Below are 13,520 nucleotides of genomic sequence, written 5' to 3' on the forward strand. Positions count from 1 at the left end.
GCAGGCAAATCTATGGACACTGTGACTCAGAGGGGACTTTCTTTTGCTTCCCTTTCTATTGTTCTATGGGTGGGGGGGGGAGGGGGTGGGTGACACTAATGGAGACTCTTTCTGCCTTACGGCAGGCAGAAGGCAATTTCCAGTAATATTACATGTTCTGTAGTATTACACGACAATAAAGGAATCTGGAATCTTTTAGATGCTTATGTGCAGGGTAAATGTGTATTGCTGTTTACTGCATTGCTTTTGTTACTGTGCAACACCTTGGCAACTTTTTTACCTGAATTTGGCAGTCTCTGGCTCCATCTCCAACAGCTCACGAACAGGAGAGCGAGGTACGTTGGCCGAAAATTTCTCTGAAACGGGAAGTATGACAAAATACCATCAGCATTTGAACGGAACCAACAGCAACAACGGCAAGAGTGTGTCGATGAAAAGGCGCTACCTATCAGTGGTCTCATCATGGGATAGTACACTTGCCAAACTGTCTCCAATGACATCCTGCTGTCCATGTAGATGGCACCAGCAAGAGATTCAAAGATATCCCCCATGGCCTTGGGAACCTCAATATCTTCTTCCTTTTCTTCATCCTCTTCAGATCTTCTCAGCTTCCAAGACAATAAAACAACATTCGTTTAAACATTTAAGACAGAAATGTCCCAGTGCACAAGGAATGGGAATAAGCCACTAAAGAGTTTTGAATTAGTGAAAAATATTGTTGGGGTTCATGAGAATTGTTGGCAAGAGGAGTGTACTCCATTAGACTCCTGACTTGACCTGTACAATGTGGATTGGCCTTGATATAACCAACCTCTGCTCTATTCTTGTAGCCATGTTATTTGCAGTCAGGATATTACTGATTGGGATTGTCCGCGAAGCCAAGCCAAAGAAGAAAGAAAGAAGAAGATTACTGATTGGGAGGGGGTAGAGGGGCTGGGGGAAATCAAGTGATGTCACCACCACTGGCTATTGCTGAGCACTTTTCAACATAGACATGATGGGCTGAGGGCTTTATTCCTATGTTACCACGATGCCAAATTAAACAAATCCCATCTGCCTGCACGTGGTCTTTATTCCTTTGTTTCTTGCATCCCCGTGTGTCTCCTCAAAGATCTTCTTCCATTCCTTTGCCTGCCAGTGCAAGATAACACACTTTCTGGGTGGTGCTAAGCCAGAATTGATTTGTCTTGGTCTTTGTGAACACAACGTATTTGGTTAGTTTTCCACCAAGTCAACTAGATGCCACTGAAGAAACTTCACGAGGTGCAGATAATTCTGGAGTGCAGCTTCTCAGTACGACAGATAAAATGGAAGTGTTTTCAATGTGATGAAAACAAGCTGGAAACCGTCCATGTTCACTCCAGGCTGGGTGTGGGAGAGCAGTGGCAGGGCAGCTGGAGTCTAATGCATAACGCAACTGAATTTCGAGGCAACGGACAGCTGGACCCCCTTGAACCCATAGCCAAGTTTATTTCAAAGGGCTGCAAACCATCAAAATGTCTAATTTTCTTTACCATTTTCATGGATAATACTTCTGCAGAAGCATTATGCCAGAAAACACAGCACCACAGAAACATGCCTTTCAGCCTTTCTAGTGGGTGTTGAATTATTCTGCCTGGTCCCAATGACCTTCACCTAGCCCATATCCCTCCATACCCCTCCCATGCATATACCTGTCCAAAATTTTCTTAAATGTCAAAACTCAGCCAGTATTTACCAATTCAACTGGGAGTTCGTTCTACACTCCCACCACTCTCTGAGTGATGAAGTTTCCCCTAAAGTTCGTTTTAAACTTTTTCTCTTTCATCCTTAACCTACACTGCCATCTAGCTTTTACATCTCCTAACCTCTGTGGAAAAAGCCTGCTTACATTTATTCTGTCTATACCCATCATAATTTTGTACATCTTATCAAATATCCCCTCATTTTTATACACCCCAGGGAATAAAGTCCTAACCTGTTTAACTTTTCCCTGTAACTTAGTTGTTGTTTACATCCTTGTAAATCTCCTCTACAATCTTTTAATCTTAAAACCAGTTGAAGTTATGGATCCCCATCGTTTCACTTCCCCATGAGCAAAATGTCAGCATGCACCCAAACAAAATGGTGGATAGGCAGGGGGAGGGGGAGGAGCACAGTCCCACAGGCAGTAGGTAATGTGGATAAGGGAGAGAGGGCACACCAGCAAACGGGGAATGGCTCTGTGAATGGCGAGAGAAGGGGGTGGAAAGCTGGAGGAAAGACAAGAGGGATGGGGAAGAGGGGGAGAATGGGGAGTGGTCTAGCAGAAACCGGAGAAGCCAACATTCACAAGATCAAGGCCCATTGAGTCTGCTCTGTAACTCCACCCTGAGCTGAACTGTTCTCGCATCTAGTTCTAAGTTCTGGCCTTTTCCCCATATCCCTTGATACCCATCAATCTCCTCCTTAAACTCCCCCAATGATCCGGTCTCCACAGCTGTACGTGGCAACGAATTCCACAAATCCACGACACTCTGGCTAAAGAAATTTCTCCTCATCTGTTTTAAATGGGTACCTTCTAATTCAAAGACTATGCTCTCTCGTCCTGGATTCAACCACCAAGGGAAGCTTATAGGCTTGAAAACCATATTTTAAATAACATAACATAACAATTACAGCACGGAAACAGGCCATTAGGCCCTTCTAGTCCGCACCGAACCAAACACCCCTTTCTAGTCCCACCTCCCTGCACAATAACCCTCCATCTTCTTCTCATCCATAGACCTGTCCAACCTTTTCTTAAATAATACAATTGACTCCGCCGCCACTATTTCTCCCAGAAGCTCATTCCACACGGCTACCACTCTCTGAGTCAAGAAATTCCCCCTCATGTTACCTCTAAACCTCTGCCCCTTAATTCTTAACTCATGTCCTCTTGTTTTAATCTTTCCTCCTCTTAACGGAAATAGTCTATCCACATCCACTCTGTCTATCCCTTTCATAATCTTAAATACTTCTATCAAATCCCCTCTCAACCTTCTACGCTCCAAAGAATAAAGACCTAATCTGTCCAATCTCTCCCTATACTCTAGATGCTTAAACCCAGGCAACATTCTGGTAAACCTTCTCTGCACTCTCTCCACTCTGTTTATATCCTTCCTATAATTAGGCGACCAGAACTGCACACAGAACTCCAAATGAGGCCGCACCAACGTCTTATATAATCTCAATGTAACTAATGGACTCGTTATGTGCACAGTTTCATCACACCAAAGGAAATGGACCAATGACAATTTTTCTCAAGCAAAATATTGCAGTACCAATTGGGTCTAGAGCAGTGATTCTCAACCTTCCCTTCCCACTCACATCCCAGCTTAAATAATCCTCACTAATCACAGAGTTCTGATGGGACAGGGATTAACATAACAATTACAGCACGGAAACAGGCCATTAGGCCCTTCTAGACTGCACCGAACCAAACACCCCTTTCTAGTCCCACTCCCTGCACAATGCCCATAACCCTCCATCTTCTTCTCATCCATAGACCTGTCCAACCTTTTCTTAAATAATACAATTGACTCCGCCGCCACTATTTCTCCCGGAAGATGATTCCACACAGCTACCACTCTCTGAGTCAAGAAGTTCCCCCTCATGTTCCCTCTAAACCTCTGCCCCTTAATTCTTAACTCATGTCCTCTTGTTTTAATCTTTCCTCCTCTTAACGGAAATAGTCTATTACTTATGTGAGTAGAACGCTTGAAAACCACTGGCCATGAATAGGGACAACAGACACATGGAATAAGTACGATCTGCACGTTCTGTTCAAAATTACACGTGACATTGTTCCTTCAGCAATGGTTCACCAAAACACAGGAATTTCCTACTCAACAGCACTGTGAAAGCACCTTCACCAGCAATATTTCAAGATGCTGACTCCACTATCATTTCCTCAGGAAGGTTACGGGTGCATTATAAATATCGATGCTAGTCATGTCCACATTCCAGAAACCTCTAAAAACAAGCCCCATTGTGATGCAGTTTGATTTTTTAGAACAATCCTCGTAATTCTTTTCCCCAAGGACCATGGTTCTCAACACAACACTTGCAGATTTCTCTAACAGGATGGCATTAATATCACTGCTCTAGTTTCTGCTAGCCCACACTGTCATCCCTTCCTCTTTCTTCTTTCCTTCAGCTCTCCAGCCCCTTCCTTCTCCATTGAGAGAACCATCTCCCCTCCCCCTGTCTTTTCACTTATTTCCTAGGACTGTGCTCCTCCCCCTGTCCCTTCCCTCATCATTTTATTCAGGCACCTGTCTACATTTTGTTCATACCTCAGGAACATTGGTTATGTACCTTCATCTCTGCTACATAAAGTGTGACCTGCTGAGTTTCCCCATCATCATGTTTTTAACTTGCAGATGAGAAAGAGTGTAGGGACTAACCTCAGAGTCCATTCCTTGCATTTCATTCTTTTCTAACTGGAACTGAACAAAGTCGTCTATAACGTGGAACAACTCCGGTGAGATGGCTTTGAAATATTTATGGTAGTCGTATTTCACAGCTAAAGAAGCGAAGATGGTATTATTCACAAGCGCTGAACGCAGGTCTGTCAACACTCCAGGAGAATGCTGTCGGGGATCTTCGTAAAGGTGCTTGGTAATGAGGTAGTCCAAAATTGCATCTCCAAGGAATTCCAATCGCTGGTAACAATCTTAAAAACAAACATTTTAAAATGTTTAAAATAGAGTATAAAAATGTATGCTATGTTCAAGTTTATTATCATCTGACTGTACATACAAAACCAGGCAAAAGAGTATTTCTCAGGACCACGGTGTGCATACATAATACACTGCACAAACACCAAATATAAATTACTGGTAGGTATAAATATTTTGTAATAAATGAAGAATATGAATTTCACAATACACAGAAATTTAATAAGTTGTTTTACCTTACCAGAAGTCCTAATGCATGAAAATGGCAAAATTTACTTATTGATTGATCAAAAAGATTTAAACCACCAAACCTCAGAGGAATTCATGCACTTGCATTATAATGGGGAGGGTGCGGAGAAGATTTACCAGGATGTTATCTGCATTGGAGAATGTGTCTCATGAGGCAAGGTTAGCAGAGCAGGGACTTTTCTCTTTGGAGCGTAGAAAGATGAGAGGAGACTTAATAGAGGCCTACAAGATTATGAGAGGCATAGATAGGGTGAACAGCCAGTGCCTGCTTACCAGGGCAGGAACAGCAAACACCAGAGGACAAGGGTACAAAGTGAAGGGAGGGAAGTTTAGGGGAGACATCAGGGGCAGTTTTTTTTTTAAAAACAGAGTTGTGGGTGTCTGGAATGCCTTGCCAGGGATGGTGGTAGAGGCCGAAATATTAGGGACATTTAAGAGACTCTTAGACAGGCATGAGGATGGAAGGAAAATAGAGGGTTTTTAAAGGAATATACGGGTCGCCAAAGGGCTTTTACTGTGCTGTAATGTCTTATGTACAGATGCACAATCTTTGCTCTTCCATTGGAAGACTGCGACCAATGGTTTTCCACAGGGATCATTGCTGGGATCCTTATTGTTAGGTACCTTAACAACTTAGATATGAATGTAAGAGGTGTGACAAGTAAGTTTGCAGATGACACGATGGTTTCATGGATACTGAGAATAGTGGTAGGCGCAGGACGATATTGATCACAGGCATGGTAATGGAATATGGTATTTAATCTTGATAGATGCAATGCACCTTGAGAGGATTAACAAGATTAGTTCATAAATCATTTAAACATCTGGTGTTCTCTGTGAGGAATCTGTACTTTCTCCCCATGTCTGTGTGGGTTTCCTCCCATCCTTCAAAATATACCAGGGTTGTAGGTCACTTTGGCGGGTTCATTGGTTTTGAGGAACAGAAGGACCTCGGTGTACAAGTCCAAGGGTACCTGATGGCACCACCACAGTTAAAGTGGTGAAGATGGAGAAACTTGACTTCCTAGTCAGGGCATGAAATACAATAGGAATGAGAGGGCCTCTAAATAAAACATTATTATCTGTGCGTGGTTCCGGAGAGGTCTGAGTTGAGATTGGCCAGGTTGATGCTTGGAATTAAACATTTCAGTTCGAGGCAAGGCTGGATAGGCTAGGCTTGTCTTCATTGTGGTGGGGGTGGGGGTGGATGCCATAGACAATTATGAGCCATCGATATGGTAGACGGGAGGAAACTTCTCCCAATCGCAACCAGAGGACACAGGCTTAGGTTAAGGGGTGACAGGTTTAGAGAGGATCTGAGGAATCTGGAACGTGCTGCCCAAGTGGGTGATAAAAACTGGTTCTCTCTCAACTTCTGAATAAGCAGTTGTCTAGCCAATTCATACAAAGCCTAAGTAGCAGCTGTGATCAGTGCAGATAGGCACTAACATGGACTTAGGAAGACCAGGGACGACCACCCTCCCTGGTCTAATTGGAGAGAGGGGAGAGCGTCAAGCTCCTCTGAGACCACTTAAGTGACCTAACTTAGACACAAAACTGCTCCACATTTGTCAGGAAGGCACAACAGCGACTCCACTTCCTTAGAAGGTTGAGGCAGGCAAGGCTACCGGCCACAGGAGCATATCGAGTGGTACGGTGGTTGTAGAGCATTGGATCGAAGGTCAAACCACAGAACTATAAAGCAGCAGATTGATATGATTTACCAGGATCATTATTTAAAGAGAGCTCACAAAATCTGTAAGGACCCCTACCATCCCGCACATAGCATCTTCTGACTCTCCATTCCAGAGGACGATGATGGTTCCTTTTGTGGGGTTTGATATGAGGATACCCCACTCCTCAGAAAGTAACAGTGTGTGCGTGAATGGATTTAGGTGAGTAGGGAGCTGCACAGGTCCAGACCCACCTCTCGACATCCCCTCCCGGATCTAGCGACATAGTGAGATCCAAAGTGGCTGGGAGCAGCTCTATTGTGGTGAATGGCCAGACCAAGCTTCCACGCTTCTCGGCACGTTTACGAGATGGTTGTTGACTCTACAAGCCGGTACATCCGCCCTTTGACAGGTAATGTTTGTTTTTTAATCCTGCAGAAGGTCGAGCCACCCTCTGCACCAGGCAAGCCTGGTTGGGGAGCTGGTTTGGTCGTCAACCACCCGACGGGTAGTACTGGGTTACATAGTACCAGTAGCATTCTGATGAGTGACCTGACACTCTTCCAGCATCATGATGTTGCTCCCATCATTGATGGGAGTAGCATCTTCCAGCTACTCTCATCAGGAAAGAGATACAGACGTATTAGAGCTATATCCACCAGGCTGAGGAACAGCTTCTTCCCACAGGCAGTGAGAACGCTGATCTGCTAAAACAACTCCCTGTCACTCTATTATTCATTACTGATATTTAATTTTTACACTGTGTATAAGACATGTAGATAGGTTCTGTCTATATGTATCATTTGTCTATATGTGTGTTACAGTACATCTTTGTGTGCTTGCATTGTTTTGCACTAGAGGTCAGGAGAACGCGGTTTCGAGGGGTTGTACTGGTACAATCGGATGATAAACTTCAACTCAAACCTTGGCATGGTGGGTCAAAGGGCCTATTTCTGCACTTTATGACAAGTCTTAACAAAAACGATCATTATCAAAATATATTCATGCAGCTAAAAGAACTGCCACATTTAAGAATATTCCCCCTATCACAACGCGTTAGCAGATGATGTAGGTCAAATTAATAACTCATCCATCTCTTCCCACTTGTTACAGGGAAGGAGAAAGAGGAAGAGAGGTTCCTGTTTCCAATTCCCAAACCAATGTTATTTGTCGCCCTTAAACACTTCCAATGAGTGCAAGGTCAGTCTTAAAAGTATGCTGTTGACAACTGATTCTACCTTCCCAAGCCATAGTGAAATGAACTGTGTCCTTCATGGATTCCAAAGAACCTTGTATACCACCATCCCAGCTGAATAATACGATAAATCTGCCAACAGTAACTGGCAAAACAATTGTACCTGTGATTGTATTGTAGTGGTAGGAGGCATGAGTAAAGGCCTGCAAAAGGTAGGCCTTGTTCTTGAATCTGTAGTTTATTTTATTTTCAAAGTTTTCATAACCCGCTATTAGGTGGCCCAGTGTTCTGTCGGCATCCGGGTGATCAAACATGCACCTTGGGGGGATCTGGAGGTGTCCATATTCTTGACCTTTACAAGGAGATTTTACATGGGACAACATACAACTTTTCATTCCTCCTGGTTTATCGTTCAGATTAAAGGTGCCCTGCTCCTCTGGTGGCCATCTTCTCTCTTCAGCCAGCTTTTCTTCCGCTGGAAGGACTTTCAAACCCAATGAGCAGAGGAAAAGCTGGGCAGCTCTTTCACCACAGCTGGTTAAGTAACAGCCCAATAAAGCCTCCACACAATCAGCAATGCTCTTGTCTGCTATGCATTGCTCTGTGTGCAAGTCATAAGAGATGCTCTGTTTGCCCGTGTCAACGCCACCATTCTCTTCAGATGGGTTCCAGAAACCCACAACAAAATCATCCTCATCGTTGGCCTTACTTGGATCCAGGTAGCACATGGCATCCCATGAGCTGTAGTCAAACTCATCGCCATCTGGGAATGAATGACCATTTCCCGAAGCAGCTTTCTTTGGAGGCTTCCATTCAAAGGTTGTATCGTTGGGTGGGAAAGCAGGCAGAGAGATCTTCTTCCCGAAGGCCCCAGATCCCATTAACATGTTGTCGATGAATTTTATATGCTCTTGATCATACTCTGAAAAGTCATCATCAAATTCTGCTTCCTCCTTCTGTGCCGTCCACATCAGATCTTCACGAAAATCAGGGTCATCGTCATCTTCCTCCTCTTCGTCGTCGTCGTCGTCATTCCCATATGTATCACCATTAGTCACCTGTCCTGTTTCTGCCTAAAAGAACAAGAAGATTGTGAAGCAGAATTCATTTTTCCTCTTTAGCCATGAATTTTTTTGAATAATTTTTTTACATTTTTGAAAGCCAAACATATAATCATCAAGGAAAAAAAAGGATAATATTTCAAATAAAGAAAAGAGCTAGTGATCCCTCATAATCCCTCATTCCAACCACCCCCTACCATCCCTAAGGAAAAGGAAGAAAGAAGAAATTCCAAGGAAAAAAGAAAATAAGAAATTAAAAGAAAAAAAGGAAGGAAGAAAGGAGGAATTGTTGGGGATCCGTCGACCGCTCCAAATTTCCATGACTTACCTAGATCTCAAGGGGAGGTTGACGTCGCAGGTCTTGAGGACCGGGGGTGGGTGGGGACAGCAAAGGATTTGCATGCACATTTTGTAAATATGGCTGCCATATTTTTAAAAATCTGCCATACTTATTTCTTAGGTTATAGGTAATCTTCTCAAAGGGACACAACTATGAATTTCTGCATTCCAACGAGCTACACCTGGATGGGAATCAGACTTCCAGGTAACCGCTATACATTTCCTGGCCACTGCCAATGTGATCTTGACAAATTCGGTTTGATATTGGGACAGCCTCATTTTAGGTCTAACACCCGCAATATTCCCCTCTAAAAACAGTTCTGGGTTCTGTAAAAATTGAACTTCTATAATTTGCTCTAGGAAATTCCCTAGATCCATCCAGAAGGGCCTCACTTTGGAACAGGATCCTTTTTATATTCAACCTGGTCATATCTCATCGCTGCATCTAAAATACTGAAATATCTCATTTGAATTTATTTATTTTTTGAAGCATGAGATATAACTGGTGTAAAAAATTATATTGCACCAGTCTGTATCTTATTGTGTCTTTATTGTGTTTGTCATACTGTCCCGACATAAACTGGATGAGTTTTGTTCACTAATTCTTATATCTAAGTCTGATTCCCATCTCTGCCTCGACTTGTGAGCCCCCTGTTTGGGGGTTTCTGTCTGAAGTAAGAGATACATTTCTTCGTGCTTTCCTTTCGAATCAGAGTCTCCACATCTCTGCACTTTGGTAGAATCATTGTTGGGTCCAATTTGTCCCTTAAATAAGCCCTTAAATTAAAATATCAGAAGATTGTATTATTAACAATCCCATACTTAGTTTTTAATTGATCAAATGACACAAGTTGCCCTGCTCACAACAGTTCGCAATATATCTGATCCGTTTCTGGGATCACGTATCCAAAATCTTATTATCCATTGATAAAGGTATAAACCTATTCTGAGTCAGGAATGTTTTTAGCGATCCCCTCCCCTTAATCCTGATATAATTTATTTGTTCAAAATATTAATTAAATGTTTTAACAAGGGGGTTCTTTCTTGCCAGATATTAATTTTGATTCCCATTTATATACAAAATCCTCTACTATCCTCTCCCCCACTTTATGCAGTTCTATTTTCACCCATGAAGGCTCATCTCCTCCCTCTAATAGGGTGGTTTCAAATTTCATCTGGGCCGCCCAATAATAATTTTTCAAGCTTGAGAGTTGTAAACCTCCTAGCTCATATGTCTACATTAATTTTTCTATGGAGACTCTAGTCATCTTACCTTTCCAAATAATTTTTCTGACATTTATTTAAATCCTGAAAAGCCTCTGATGCAATGGAATGGGCAGTGACAAAGAAATATTGGACTCTTGGAAATATGTTCATTTTTACACAATTGACTCTACCAACTAATGTTAATGGTAGAGCCATCCATCTATTCAAATCTTCAACCTTTTTAAGGGGAGATAATTTAATTTATATAAATTCTGTAAATTATCATCTGTTCTAATCTCTAAGTTATTTTACCCCCTTTAGTGTCCATTTAAATTGAATATTTCTTTGACATTGACTATAATCTCCAACCTTAAGCGGCACAATTTTGCTTTTATCCCAACTTACTTTATACCCAAGATTTTCCTATAATCTTCCAGTTTTGAATACAATTTTTGTAAAGAAGTTTTTGGTTCTGTCAAATATGTCACTACATCATCTGCAAATAAATTAATCTTATATTCCTCCTGGTTAACCCTGAGCCATGACATGACTGATATAAGAATCATGTTTATTGTCAGGAAATTTGTTTTGTCCAGAACAGGGCACAAAATTACTATAAATTATAATTCCATAAATACAAGATTTAAAAAATAAATAAAGAGTGTAAACTGGAGAAAAAGTGGAGTAGTATCCATAGGTTCATTGTCCGTTCAAAAATCTGAGGGGAAGAAACTGTTTGTGTAATGTTGAGTGCGTGTCTTCAGGCTCCTGTACCACTTCCTTCCTGATAGTAGCAGTGAGGAAAGGGCTTGGCTTGGGTGGTGAGGGTCCTTAATGATACACCACCTCTTAAAGAGGTCTTTAATGCAGTGAAGACTAATGGCCATGATGGCGCCTGATGAGGTTATCACTCTCTGTCGCCTGCTCCTGTCCTGTGCATTGGCACCTTCATACCATACAGTGATGCAACCAATTAGAATGGTGACCTGCCAAATCTCTTCCAATTCATAACAACTGTGACTTCTTCATGATTGCATTGACATGATGGTCCCAGATAGGCCTTCAGAGATGTTGACACCCAAGTATTCGAATATATATAAAACAACTCTCAGAAAATTTACAGGTTATGTATTCCAGGGCAGGTGGTGGGTGGATGGGGGAGGGGTGAGAGAAGAGGGAGGGAGGGAGTAAAGAGCAGTTGAGCACATGACAGAGGGAGATAAAATAGAAGAAAGATTTGTAGACACGATTTCCAAAACATTGTGCTTCTTTGTGCATCAGTAAGGATATGTGGATAGCAAGGCCTCATGTGGCAATAAAATTTTAGCTTTCATTTTAAATTTAACAATACAGCATGATCGAAATCCCTTCTGGCCCATGAAACCTGTGCTACCCAATTAACCTACTAATGCCATATGTTTTGGAGGATGACAGGAAACCAGCATATCCAAAGAAAACTCACACAGGTCTTGAGAAGGTTTAAACCCCTTACAGACTGAGGTGGATTTCAACCCAGGTCACTGGCGCTGTAATAGTGTCGAGCTAAACCACGCTGTTGAACTTGCAACGTTTCAACTGTGATGCTGCCACAAAACAACAGATTTGATTCTGAACTTGTACAGAACATCAGGAGGTTAGCAAAGACACTAAAGAAATTAACAAAGAGCTGGATATGGATCAGAATGATACAGCAAAGAAGTAGGTCATTTGGTCCATCATCCTATTCGCTCACTCCTTCCTCAAGCCACACAAATAATTTGACCTTTTGATATTTATCCAATTCCCTTTTAAAATCCAACATGAATCTGCAATCACGCTTTAAGGCAGAGCATTCCAGATTGCAAGTCCTCGCTCCTCTGCTCAGTAACATTGTGGAGCAGCACCTAGCTCCAGGGACAGGGATCGGTTTTGACCTCAGGTGCTGTCAGTGTGGAGTTTGCACATTCTCCCCGTGGGAACTCGGTGGGCCTCAATACCCCCCCCACATTCCAATATTGCTGCATGCATGAGAGCAGCTTCAAGATTGTTGATGGACACGTGTGAGAGAGAGAGAGAATAAATTGCAGAGGAAAAGGGAAATAAGAGAAATGGGATTGCTTCCTTGGGAAGTGTTATGGGCCAAATAGCCTCCTGCACTATTATACCTAAGGTGGTTTTAATTTGTGGCATTCCTGGATCTTTTAACAACCATTTTAAATTTGTGGCCTCTGCTAATACCATTAGATCTTGGAGCAGAAATAGGCTATTCAGCCCATTGTCTGCCCCACTCAGTCCCACTGCCTGGCCTTCTCCCCATAACTTTTGATGCCCTGGCTAATCAAGGACTATCAATCTCTGCCTTAAATACCCAATGACCCGGCCTCCACCTGTAGCCACAAATTCCTCAGCACCCTCTGGCTGAAGGAATTCCACCGGATCTCTAAGTGGACGCCCTTCGATCCTGAAGTTGTGGCCTCTTGTCCTCAACTCTCCCACCGTGAGAAACAACCTTTCTGCATCTGAAATGGAAACAACTTCTCTTTACTATTTACTCCATCCAAACCTATCAAGATTTTGAACACCATCAAATCTTCCTTTTCCATCCAGCTTCATTGGTTCAACATTTTATCCAAAAACCTCCAACTGTATTGAAAGGACATAGGTCAGTGTGGGAAAATATGTCAGTCGTATCCATTGTGAACACCTTAGGATATTTATTATGTTAAATACATTATGATATAAATGCAGGCTGTTTCAATGGGTAGATTAGGAATTGGAACCAGCTTTGGACGAAGACAGATGCTGTTGTAAACACTTGCAAAAATATCTTCTGCGCTGGGAAAGGAGAGTTAATCTATTTAATTCTTCTTCTGGTGAATATTTTGTGCCTGGGTCCGTTGCTCCATGTTAATGGTCTCTGCTCCTTGTCAAATATTGGAGAGGGGAGTGGCAGGAGGGAGGGGAAGCCTGGAGCAAGGGAGAAATTCCTTCTTTTGAGCAGATACTCGTTTGGTCTCAACTTGGATTTGTTCTCCACTGATCATTTTTTCAAAATCACTTGCATGTATCCTTGATCAGAAGACAATAAAAGCTTAATACTCCGGACATGGCTTCACCAAAACCTCGCACAAACAAAGCT

The 13,520-nt window shown here is 42.4% G+C and overlaps 1 protein-coding gene across 9 annotated transcripts in view; it reads right to left on the reverse strand.

Moving 5' to 3' along the window:
• dicer1 (dicer 1, ribonuclease type III) overlaps positions 1-13,520 on the reverse strand; it is a 173,393-nt gene that overhangs the window by 6,568 nt on the left and 153,305 nt on the right. For 8 of the 9 annotated variants that reach the window (XM_069915723.1, XM_069915725.1, XM_069915721.1 and 5 more), the window contains 4 exons: positions 7,960-8,869; positions 4,407-4,675; positions 446-608; positions 281-356 (listed from right to left, as the gene is read on the reverse strand). In XM_069915723.1, coding sequence (XP_069771824.1) covers positions 281-356; positions 446-608; positions 4,407-4,675; positions 7,960-8,869 — 1,418 coding nt within the window. Of the gene's footprint in view, positions 1-280; positions 357-445; positions 609-4,406; positions 4,676-7,959; positions 8,870-13,520 lie in introns of those variants that run through there. The other variant, XM_069915726.1, reaches the window with a different exon arrangement.

The sequence above is a fragment of the Narcine bancroftii genome, chromosome 2 (genome assembly GCF_036971445.1).
Source record: "Narcine bancroftii isolate sNarBan1 chromosome 2, sNarBan1.hap1, whole genome shotgun sequence".
Lineage (NCBI taxonomy): Eukaryota > Metazoa > Chordata > Chondrichthyes > Torpediniformes > Narcinidae > Narcine > Narcine bancroftii.